At 38.5% G+C, this 13,175-nt stretch overlaps 1 protein-coding gene across 1 annotated transcript in view; it reads right to left on the reverse strand.

Annotated features, from left to right (window-relative positions):
• Window positions 1-2,772, reverse strand: part of JMJD1C (jumonji domain containing 1C) — a 287,926-nt gene extending 285,154 nt beyond the window's left edge. Inside the window, exon 1 of the mRNA XM_017512974.2 lies at window positions 2,284-2,772. Within this exon, the coding sequence (XP_017368463.2) occupies window positions 2,284-2,451 (168 nt within the window). The 5' untranslated portion in view covers window positions 2,452-2,772. The remainder of the gene's footprint in view (window positions 1-2,283) is intronic.
• Window positions 2,773-13,175: the final 10,403 nt, after the last annotated feature.

Consider the following 13,175-nt stretch of genomic DNA (forward strand, 5'->3'; position numbering starts at 1 on the left):
TATTTAAATTTAGAGACAGGGTCTCACTCTGTTGCCCAGGCTGGAATGCAGTGGCATAATCTTGGCTCACTGCAGTCTCAACCTCACTGCATTCAGGTGATCCTCCCACCTCAGCCTCCCCAATAGCTGGGACCACAGGCATGCACCACTATACCCAGCTAATTTCTGTATTTTTTGAAGAGACAGGGTTTCACAATGTTGTTCAGGCTGGTCTCAAACTCCTGCACTCAAGTATCTTCTCATGCCAGTCTCCCAAAGTGTTGGGATTACAGGCACGACCCACTGCACCCAGCCTAATTTCATATAACTTAAAATCCACTCTGCAGTAACAAAAGTCCAACAGGAATATTACATTATGTTAATGCCAAACTATTCCAAGTTTCATATAAGAAATGTCAATGTAAGAAAGTCTGGAAATAAATCTAAAATAGTAGATTCTAAGCTAAAAAAACTAAATTAGTAATATTCAAATTTTCAAATACAGACTTAAAGGAAAACTTATCAAGGGTTCACACATAGTTATGGTTCAACATACATTTTTCTTTTTTTGATAAAATTTACATAGAGTGAAACACAAAGATAGTGTCAATTCAGTAAGTTTTGACAAATGTATATACCTGTGTAACCAACAATCAGAGTAGGAAACATTTCCATCACCTGAAGAAATTCTTTCCTATTCTTTCCAGTCAATCCCTACCATCCACAGATAATTTATTCTTTAATACCCAGCTTAACATCTTACCATTTACTAACATGTAAACTGGCTATTTACATCATTTAAATTCCCAACTAAGAAAACAATTAAGTCATTTATATATACATATATATTTTTTTTCTTTTCTTTTTTTAGAGATAGGAGGTCTCACTTATGTTGCCCAGGCTAAACTCCAAGTCCTGAGCTCTAGCAATCCTTTCTTCTCAGCCTTTTACACAAACAAAATACAAGTAGTTACTGAATTGAACTGCCATAATTTCTAGAACCATTAACATCAACCATAAGGAAGATTATACATTTTTGTATAAAAATAACCAGCCAAAACCTTCAAAACAACCTCTCTTCTGCTTACTTCCTGTTAGAAACACCTATTAGCAAAACACACCTATTCTGCAATATCGAATCAACATTAATACATACCACATTAACCACGAAAACCCATACAAAAACACCCTCGGAAACTATTAAAATAGGTAGGCAAAAAAATATTAGGTAGGTACCCGTACAGACATTACAGTGAATTTGGAATTGTAAGTTTGTATGCATACAAAGGGAAAAAATATTCCTGAATTTGAAATTTTCAGTGAAAAAAAGCGGCTCAGGACACTGTAACTGAATTTCATAGATAATGTATTCATAAATCAACCTTGGGAAGTCTAGTCTACGTCTTGTCTCTACTCCGCCCCTTACGTTCAAGCTGCCCCTCAGCGAGAACGCACTTGGAACACAATAGAGCATATTCCAGCTCAAAATCATGCACATATCTACACTACTCAAAGAAAACACTGGCAATGTCACATGTAAGGAAAAGAAAGCAAAGAAAAAGATACTATATTCTGCATGGTATTTAATATTTTAATTGACAACATTTTTCTTATTTAAAATCGTGTAAAACCCAGAAACATCTTGACTCCAAAGCACTATCAAAAAAAACACATTGGAAACAGAGAGAGAGATCACCCTCCATATCAGATACTTTCACTTTTATCCCTTCCGGTCAGAAAGTCAAGTTATCTATTAAGTGAAGGATGAATCGCGGCACAGTCAAAGCCACGACCTCTGCCTCTAAAACACACAGGAATCCCCGGGCTGTATGAGAATGTCTTTTTCCTTTTCTCTCTCCCCTTCAGCAACCTTATAGGATAAGTTTTAAGTCCTGAGCTACAGCACTATGAAGACTTCTCCAAGAAAAGTGATGCCAGGGAAGCTAGCCACTTATCGCCACCAGGTCCGCCCCCTACCCCACCTGCCCGCGCGGCGTCCGGATCGCAGCTCCGCCTTTCGGGGAGGTCTCCGCGGTCGCCCAGGCGCCACAGCGGGGAGCCGCGGTCGACTCCTCCGGGATGGGGGCCAAAACGGCCTCCGTGGTTGTCCCGGGAGTCCAGCTCCCACACCGCCTCCACAGAGGAAGCCACTCGTAGAGAGGCAGGACCTGGGTAAGGGCTGCGGGTAAATGCGCGGAGGGCTCGGCAGAGGGGCGTGACGGCCAGTTGGCCGGGCTGAGCCAGGTGCCACAGGGAAGCCCTCAAGGTACGGGTGGTGAGGGGAGGGGGCGCTCGTTCTCTTACCGCTAGGTCCGGATGGCGGCTGTCCCTGTGTGACACGGCTCGGATGACCCCCGCTCGCCAGCTTCGCCAGCCGCGTCCGCTCTCCCAGCGCTCCTGACGCGCCTCGTCGCCGACCGCTACACACAGGAACCGCTTCCCCACCAGCTCCGGCCGCGTCTCCACCGCCATAACTGTCGCTGCCGAAGCGGCCGCTGCCGCCTCCAGTGCGAGGGAACCGGTGAGACCTCGCTCCTACGGGCTGCTCATGCTGAGGAGAGCGGACCGGGGCACCGCAGCGGTTCCGCGAACGAGCGCAGACTCCGGGCGCACCGGCCCCTCTGTTCAGGACACAGCGACCTCGGTCCCTCCCCTAAACGCTCCTGGGGACTCCCAGATTCGCAGCCTTGGGCGACAGCGCCACACAAAAAAACTGACAGAAATCCCTAAGCGGCCGTCTACGGCCCGAGGCAGCCGAGCCGCCCGCCGCGCCGCCGCCGCCGCCACCGTGCCGCGGCCAGTACTGCTCCGTCTCCCTCCTCCGGCGGCGGCGGCGGCGCGCCGCGCGTCTCCTTCCGCCGGCGCGGGCGGGGCAGGAGCCGCGGGAGGGTCGGCGGAACCACCGCAGACTGAAAGTAGTGCCTGGCCCGCTGGCGGCTGCGGCTCAGGGACCAAGGAATGAAGACGGCCGCGTGGAAGTCAGCGACAGCTATTCAAAGCTTTTGGAGATCTACCTTTCTATTCGTTGCTCCCTCAGAGGTGGAGGTGAGGAGAAAGTGAAGTGTAGTGGTTCCACTTGGATCACAAAATAAACTCCAGGGTTGACGCCTCACCGCCGGCGCGATGCTGTTCAGAGCACACGGCGCCCGCCGCTTGAGTTAGTCTGAATTAGTACCAGCAGCAGAGCAGGACAACTTATACTGAAATCTAAGTCCCGAAGTCACAGCAGAACCAACCGTTCATGACTTCAAGGGAAAACGAAGGGGAAATGTCATCCTTTCACTCTTCTCATCTGCGGCGATACTAATTACATGTTTAAGCTACTCAGAGATTTAAATTCGTCACTGCTTTATTATAAGAACAGCAAATGCTCCGTGGCGGGCCCTTGTCAACGTCCTGAAATTTCACAAACCGTGTCTGCGCCAATCTTGGTACTTTTAGTATTAGTACATAGCTCAAACACACTGATCAGATAATAGAAGCATAGAAAATCCTCAGACTCAGTTATTAGAAAATACCATGGAAAGAAAAGAATTTTAGCCAATCACAGTTCAAGAAAATAAATTATATTTCCCATCCAATTACAATAGGACTCCCTAACCCACACATACACACAGATCGCTAACTCTAAACAATCACTCTTGTTTAAACAACTTCTTTGTTATAAATCAAACCTCCCTACGAATGTCAGTGAGGAGTTCGATTTCAGGCACACTTTATACTGCTTTTTCATACGTAGTTTTAAAAATCTCGGTTGTGGTTTTTCAGTGGCATTAGTGATTACAGTCAACTTCAAAATTCTTCTAGTCCAATAAAATATTCTAAATTTCAGTTTCTTAGAGATTTTCCTGAATCTCTACTAAAAAAAAAGTTAACAGAGTTTACACTAGTAATCCGAATGTTTAAAATAAACATAAGGCTTTTATCTGTTTTCTCTAGAACACTCAAGCTGGGCAGTTTGAAGTGGAGAAACATGACCACCACTAACAGGTTAGAAATTAAGCTTAAAGGAAGATGGATTTTAATAATCATGGTCAAATTTTGCTAATCTAAAGACAAAACATAGAACTGTAATAAATAAAAAAGGCAAAATATATCCAAAAATGCATATTGGCAAGTTGAGAGAAAAACTTAATTTTCCTTGGGCAATTTTATTTCCAAGTCCACTTTTTCAGTGTACACTGTATAATACTTAGCAAATTATCTTAAGAATTACAGGCGAAGATGTCTAAGCCCCAAAGTCAATGTAGATTAAGGAGCCAGTAAAGTGACTTGGTGACAATAACCCAACATATGTAAGGATAAAACAGCAGGGAGATCAACATCCAGATACCAAGTCATTAATGACCTGCTTTATGATCATGGGCATGATGCAACTGTAAAAATGCAAAAATGCCTGAATCCTAATTTTCAGTGACATCCTAGGGGCAATTAAAAAATACAAATGAAGTCATTTGAGAAAAACAGGCAAATTCAACAGTTATTACATAAATCTCACCCACCAAATTACATTCGTAAGAGTATAAGTTGCTGGCTGCCTTACATAAAACTGCCAGCTGTTTTTAATTTTGTAGGCAAACAGCTCTAAATGGTCCCCTAGGAACTCCCACTACATGTTGAATTCCAATATTTTCAGTCATCTGAAAAGCACATAATCCAACAAATTAATCAAAACATTTCATGTATAGAAACAAAAGTTTTTCAGGAGGGCATATATCCCATATTTTTAATCAAATATGTTAATATTCTTAAAATAATAGTCCAAATTTTGTTCTACTAATACCCTGACTACAGCCAATGCCTAGAGTTTACACTAATTTGTGAATATTTTGTTGTTGGAAAAACTTAAAAGTACATTGTTTTAAATGTGGAATAAAAAGTCCTTAAAGATGTTTTGTTTATCTGCTGGTGTTTTTTGCTTTGTTTGTATCAAGGACTATTTGTATTATTTTATTTTTGTGAGGAAATCATAACTTTGTAAATAACAAGGAATTTAAATTTTTTTTCAAGTCGGTTTTGAAACTTTAGAATATTTGTTTCTTAAGTTAATGTTTTCCTACCTTCTTTACTTCCATAAAGATACTCGAAAACAGAAGAGTAATGGTATTTGTTCTCTTTATACAAGCAAAAAGAATGACAGTGAAGTACATAAAATAACTAAGTTTACTTACAGAAGCTGAAAATTAGAAATATAAATAAGATTTTCTGGTCTTTCCATCCTCACATGTAAATATGTGCATTAAATACGCCTATACAGACATCAATTCAGGCAAACCTCCTACATCAAATACCTTAATCTACACCAAAGATTGGGAGATTTGATTTTTTTCCTTTTTAGAAATTCACAAAAAATTTTTCTCATAAAAACAGTTTGGGCTGGGTGGTGGCATGTGTCTGCTGTCCCAGCTTCTCTGGAGGCTGAAACTGGATGATCTCTTGAGCCCAGGACTTCTAGTTCAGGCTGGGCAACATGATGAGACCCTGTCTCTATAAAACATTTTTAAAATTACAAAATAACAAACTATTTCGTTTGTTTAAACAAAAACTGACTTATAAAGGAAGAAAATGTATTCACTGCAATAAGAACCATAATTATCTACTTAATTATCAGTGATTAACAGTTCATGAAGTTTAGTTTGAATAAGCAAAAGCCTAGTAGTTACAGGTTTTTTACTTTTTGACTTGGCATAATTATGGAAAGGGTCAATCATATGCTCTCATACATACTAATATTTTATGCCACCATACATGTCTACTTTAAATATCACAGATATAACTCAGATAAAAAGTTTAACACATCTTGTGTAATAATATTAGCCACCATTTATAAAACACTTACTATGTGTTAGATGGTACACTAAGTACACATATAATCTCACTTTGAGGATGAGGAAAATGAGGTTTAGAGGAGTTTAGTAATTTTAGTAACCTGCCTAAGAATACACATTAAGAAACTGGTTTTCAAAGCGAGCTCTTATGATAATGAAGGCTCCAAGCTATTAACTATTATACTAAAAAGTCACTTAAAAGAAACCTGAAGATCAGTTATCAAGTTGTTTCATCCTTATTTACATTTTACTCATATTGATTAGTATTTATTTAGCACTATGTGGGTCACATCCTGTAAGGTTCTGGAGATACGACCTTTATCCTTGAGAAGCTCACAGTCTATCTGGAAAGAGAGACAATAGAAGTGCTTTGGTTTACTTATTTAAGTAACTATCAATAGAATTACATCCAAATTAAATGCATTTCAACAAATATTTTTCAAATCTATTATAACTTGAAGGCTTTTATTAACTGTCAAATGTAAATAATGGACTGAGTTTATGCAGTCTTAGATTACATAAATATAGATATAGCTAAGAATCATGCAAGCCGCAATTAAAATTAAGGAAACCAAGAGTTTCAACTGAATTATGCACATGGAAGACCAAGAATAAATGGAATATAAATTTGTTACCATGTTTTTTTTTTAATTAAACCTTAATTTGTATTTAGGGTTGTATACCCTAAGCATTTATTTAAAATGAATTCCTCAATCACATTTATGATAATGATAAATTAACTCAAAAATCAAAATATCACTTCTTCAAGGAAACCATCCCTGATTCTCAGACTAAGTAGGATTCCCCAATAACAGATGTTTAAAACATGCCTTTTCTTAGTACTACCACAACTGTACTTATACCATTTATTGTATAATTGATCATTTATATTTTTTTCCCTTTATAGGATATATAAGCTCCATAAGGCATCTTTGTCTTGTTTATAACTATACTCCCAGCAGCTACTAGCCCTTGCTGAGAGATGATAATACATGTTACAGCATGAATTAATGAATGAATATAGTAAAATGTACGTTTTTCTAAATCTAACCCAACTAAGAGGAATTTAGAATCTCAAACATAAATAAGAGTCCTAGTTCTTGCTACAGGATTATTCATCATCTTCAAAATAATGTCTTACATACATTATCTCATTTCATCATGGAGGTACAATGTTAAGCCTTCGAAAACACAACAGAAAAGCAAAGATTTCCCTGGGAAAATTTCTAAAGAACAGATATAGAGGAAGAGTTACAATTCACAAGAAAAACATTCACTTCGTTACAAAACTACCAATTTAATACAAACCCAAAAATGATCCTATGAGTATATATTCAAAACACTAGTCTATTCTTGGTCTTCTAAAAAGAACAGTCTCAAATAACATCCTTGATGGAGCCAATATACAAACATAACTTTCTGACTATCTTCTTGATGCAATGGAAGGAGGGAAAGAGCAGAAAGAAAGGAAGATAGAAAAGAAGAAATGAAGGAAGAAGTGAAGCAATCTCTCTATCGTGCCTTCTAATTGTACATTATATGTATCTATTATTCAGTTTCCAGTTTAAATTCTGGCTGCACAGGAACCTACCACTTCAACATTTCTCTTCTCTATTAAAAATGAGACAAGGTTGATTCTGAATGATTAAAAATTAAAAATTTAGAAAGAATACACAAAGCATTAGAAAATTCCTAACCTGCTGAGTGAGGAACTACAAGAAATAAAGAAATGGAAAATTGCCACTGACCACACAGTAAGAGTCTTCCTGGGATGTCCCATAGCACTTTTTCTCTGTTCATCATCCCTCTCATAAATGCTCCAACTATTAACTACCATTAAAATATGCAAGTTTGCACTTTGCAAACAGGTTAACTTCCAAAAGGGTCGTGTTCCTATTAATCTTACAAGCTTTCACTGTTGTTACAAGTTAACAGAGGCAGAGTAAAAGCCAGTCTTCTGTTTATATACATGAAAATTCATTAAGTAAAAGAGGTTCTAAACTGGTATTAAAACTATAAATAAAGGAAAGCCAATGTAAAATCTAAACTAAAAAATAATACCAATTGAAAATTTCAGCATGCTAACCATATACTCCATCTATGTTCTTCTCCACCAATGAAGCTAGGTATTATATAATGAAGGAACTTTATGATCAAGAATACACATAATTCAGCAAGCAAAGTATACTTTCCTGTTACCTGTAGGTTCAAACCCCCAAAATGTTAAAGGACTGACAAAAGTAATCTTGCTTAGCAAAACAAATATTGTTAGTCAGAAAGACTCCACTATTTGTTATTTCTCAAAGGTCTCACAGAAGATATACACATCAATGATTAATACTAATATTACTACATACTACTAATCACTAACATTAATAAATACTAATATAATACAAACCAAAGTACTTCCCAGTTAAATAACACTTTTTAAACATCACTGTAAAATGCTTCTTTCCTCTGCTCTCCACGTTTGCTCATAAAACCATTATATCAAAATGAATAGGTCAGGCACAGCAGCTCTAGCCTGTAATCCCAGCACACTGTGAGGCTAACGGGGGCAGATTATCTGAGGTCAGGAGTTCAAGATCAGCCTGATCATCATGGTAAAATGCCTTCTCTACTAAAAATACAAAAATTAGCTGGGCATGGTACACACAGCTGTAGTGAAGCAGAGGCTTCAGTGGACTGAGATTGTGCCACTGCACTGCACTGCAACCTGGGTGACAGAAGGAGACTCAGTCTCAAAAAAAAAAAAGCAAAAACAAACAAATAGTCTATCAAAACTAATTTGAAAAGAAAGAATTTTTGTGATGCTCTACTACAAATAAACTTCTGAATTGACAATTTTTAACCTTATATACCTTTATATTCACCTATAATAGATAAAAATCCTATCTCAACTATTATATATTAATATATAATAATTTCAACTATTCTAGCTATAAAAAATTATCTTAAAAGCAATTGCTTGATTTGCTTTTATTTCTAAACTTGCATGGATGCTTCTTTCCCCCACTTGCAATTTCTTTTTGTTTTATTTATTTATTTTTGAGATACAATCTCACTGTGTTGCCCAGGTTCGAGTGCAATGGTGCTATCTCAGCTCACTGCAACCTCTGCCCCCTGAGTAGCTTGGATTAAAGGCATGCGCCACTACGCCTGGTTAATTTTTGTATTTTTAGTAGAGATAGTGTTTCGTCATGTTGGCCAGGCTGGTCTCGAACTCCTGACCTCAAGTGATCTGCCCACCTCAGCCTCCCAAAGTGCTGGGATTATAGGGATGAGCCACCATGCCCAGCACTGCAATTTCTTTTTATAGTCACAAGTTTTAAAATTTCATATATAAACAAATATGCTAATATCTTTATGTTGCAGTATGAAGGCATGCTTTGAAAATACTCCAGGTAGGTTATTATTTGGTATTTTAAGAATTTTATAATTCAATTTTTTTTTTTTTTTTTTTTTTTGAGACACAATCTTGCTCTGTCACCAGGCTGGAGTGCAGTGGCAGGACCTCAGCTCACTGCAACCTCCATGTCCTGGGTTCAAGTGATTTTCCTGCCTCAGCTTCCTCAATAGCTGGGACTACAGGCACACGCCACCATGCCCAGCTAATTTTTGTATTTTTAGTAGAGACGTGGTTTCACCATGTTGAACAGGATGGTCTTGATCTCTTGAGACTGTGATCCACCGCACCCAGCCTAATTCAAATTTTTATAATAAAAATTTTAAATCTGTTAATGTATCCATTAATTATAAAAGAAATACAAAATAGAGATATAATACTTCCTATAAAACTAACAAAGATGAAAAAGAAAAAACACAAAGTAGGGCAAGGCTATAGTAAAACAAATACTCTGTTGTAGAAGTAATACACATTTGGTTAAAAAAAAAACTTTTTTTTTTTTGAGACACAGTCTCACTCTGTCGTCCAGGCTGGAGTGCAGTGGTGCAATCTTGGCTCACTGCAACCTCTGCCTCCCAAGTTCAAGTGATTATCCTGCCTCAGCCTCCCAAGTATTTGGGATTACAGGCACGCACCACCATACTGGCTAATTTTTGTATTTTTTCAGTAGAGACGAGGTTTCACCATGTTGGACAGTCTGGTCTCCAACTCCTGACCTCAAGTGATCCTCTCACCTCAGCCTCCCAAAGTGCTGGGATTACAGGCATGAGCCACTGAACCCAGCCAAGTAAAAAAAAAACTTCTGGAAATTACAGTTCACTTATTGCATAGAAACTGGACTTGGCTTTACATTCTTAATGTACTTTTACTTTTCCTCAAGATATGAACTTATTCTCTTGAATCTGAATATTCTTTCACGACTTAAACCATTTATGTGTATCTGGTGAAAATCATGACCAAATTTTTGTTGGACTGCATATAGTAAATTGAAATATACACTTGGTATACTTAAAAAAAAAAAAAAGAAAGAAAGAAGACTTCTGGGATGCAATCTGATCATCTTTACTGAGAACAGCCTTAAACAAATCATACCATTTGACTCAGTAATTCCACTCCTTGGAAATCACTCTCAGTGAACAGACTAAGGATAACAAAATATGGAAAAAAGTATGTTATATGCTTTGGTCAGCTAATGGCTGAGAGTTTCTCCTCCATCACTAAAATGAGTGGGAGTGGAAGAGTGCTCACTCATGCTGGAATACAGTGGTGAAATCATGACTCACTGCAGCCTTAACCTCCCGGGCTCAAGAGATCCTCCCGCCTCAGCCTCCTCAGTAGCTGGGACCACAGACAGGTACTACCACACCCAGCTCATATTTTTTATTTTTTTGTAGAGACGGGGGTCTCACTATTTTGCTAGCCTTGTCTCAAATTCTGGCTTTAGGCAATCCTTTAGCCTTAGCCTCCCAAAGTGCTGGGATTACAGGCATGAGCCACCATGCTCAGCCCAAAACAATTCGTTAAAGGGAACAAAATAAAATCAAGAGAAGACTGAAGGTAATGGGGTCAAAAGTCCCAAATGATGTAGTCTAGTCAGCCTACTCTCAATGATTAAAAAGAATGAGAAATAATGTAATAAGGAAAATGTGACAAATTGTTAAATGAACAAATTACAACAAATCTAATGAATGCTGATAGAAGTTGGAATAGTGCTTACCCATACGGCTGGGTAGTATTGACTATGAAGTGGTATGAAGGTAGTGGAAATCCTCTATATCTTCATCATATAGTGATGGTTAAACCAGTATAAAATATAAAGATAAAATCATGATTCTAAACATAATTGTTTATCCTTTCCTTTACGGTTATAATTTAAAATTACATCATTATTACCTGCAACATATATAGAGTTATTATTTCTCCCTCATATGTTCAGTTCAATTAGGAGTACATTTATGAACCCTGGACAGCTAAGGATACTCTCCATTTTACAAATTTGTTTTATGCTTTAAAAAAAAAATCTGTCTGAAAACATACTTCCTAGAGGGAACAGAAATAGCCTTCAATTTGGTCTACATTATCACTAGTGAAAACTATGTTTTACTTAGTAAGGAAGACCTAATTCCATGAAAATAATTAACACTACCTTAAAAAGTTCAGGTACTTGTCAAAATGGCTCCCAAAGATATTCCTTTTAATATAGGATATGAAAACACTTCCTAATAAATTCCTGCAAAATTAGATGATACTGTACGTACTTCTGAGGGACAGACAGGAAAGTATTCTGAGACCAAAACAATAGAGGTCTACTCTGGGAGTAGCAGGATTACCAAGAATAGAGGAAAACAGAGCCTGCCTAAGACTAATACTGGTCTAGGACAAAAGAGAAAGCTCAACTCCTACCACTACAAAGCTAACCAGTATCCAAGGCCCCATGCCCACCACAACAATACAAACCAGCTCCAAGTAATATGTAAGTAAGAGCATTCTACTATTACACAAGTAGCAAAAGAACAGAGAGAGACTCACTCTGAAGTTCAGGTGCATAGGTAAGGCTAACAGGTAAATGTGGAGTAAAAACATTGGTCAAAACTTTCCAGCAAATCAACGCCCATCTTAAGTACTAGGTGATAATAGAACATTTTAAAGCTGATAATGGGCTGGTAGCAGTGGTTCATGCCTATAATCCCAGTACTTTGGGAGCCTGAGGCAATGGATCATTTAAGGTCAAGAGTTTGAGACCAGCCTGGCCAACATGGTGAAACCCCGTCTCTACTAAAAATATAAAAACTTAGCTTGGTGTGGTGGCAGGTGCCTGTAATCCCAGCTACTCAGGAGGCTGAGGCAGAACAATCACTTGAGACTGGGAGGCAGAGGTTGCAGTGAACCAAGATCGTGCTGCTGCACTCCAGCCTGGGTGACAGAATGAGACTTTGTCTCAAAATTAATTAATTAAATTAATTAAAAGTTGATAATGCACTGAAGGTAATCAGAGCAATAAAAAACAAATTCTCATCAACTCCAGGCAAGACTAATTCAACCCTCTATGCTAACATCTTAGCAGAACAAGAGTCATGACAAATTCTCAGCATAAATATGATTTACCACAAATAATAGCTGGCATTCAATCAAAAATTATAGACTGGACAGAGTAGCTCACATCTGTAATCCCAATGTTTTAGAAGACAAGAGAATCGACTAAAGGCAAGAGTTCATGATCAGCCTGGGCAACATACTGAGACCCTGTCTCCACAAAAAAAAATTTTTAATTACCCAATCATGGTGGCGTGCATATGCAGCCTCTGCTACTTGGGGGGCTGAATCAAGAGGATTCCCTGTTTCCAGAAGAGCAAAGCTGTAGTGAGTCACTATCATGCCATTGCACTCCAGCCTGGGTGACAGAGCAAACCCGTGTTTCTAAAATAAGTAGACAAACAAAATTTTTAAATTAAATTTAAAACATTTTTAAAAGACCAGGCATGGTGGCTCACATTTGTAATCACAGCACTTTGGGAGGCTGAGGCAAGAGGATCACTTGAGGCCAGTAGATCAAAGCAGCAGAAAGAAATCTCTGGATGACGAGGGGAAAATATGCAAACTACCAATAAAAGGAATGAGAAAGGTGGCATCACTATAGATTCTACAAATATTATAAGGATAAAAGTATAAAAACTTTATACAAAAAATTCAACAATTTACATGAAACAGACAAATTGCTGAGACACAAACTGCAGAGCTCTCTCAAAAAGACACAGAATGGCAGGGAATGGTGGCTCATGCCTATAATCCCAGCACTTTGGGAGGCCGGGGCAGGTGGATCACGAGGTCAAGAGATCCAGACCATCCTGGTCAACATGGTAAAACCCCGTCTCTACTAAAAATACAAAAATTAGCTGGGCATGGTGGCGTGCACCTGTAGTCCCAGCTACTTGGGAGGCTGAGGCAGGAGAATTGCTTGAACC

The sequence above is a fragment of the Cebus imitator genome, unplaced genomic scaffold, assembly GCF_001604975.1.
Source record: "Cebus imitator isolate Cc_AM_T3 unplaced genomic scaffold, Cebus_imitator-1.0 Scaffold484, whole genome shotgun sequence".
In the NCBI taxonomy this organism is placed as follows: Eukaryota; Metazoa; Chordata; class Mammalia; order Primates; family Cebidae; genus Cebus; species Cebus imitator.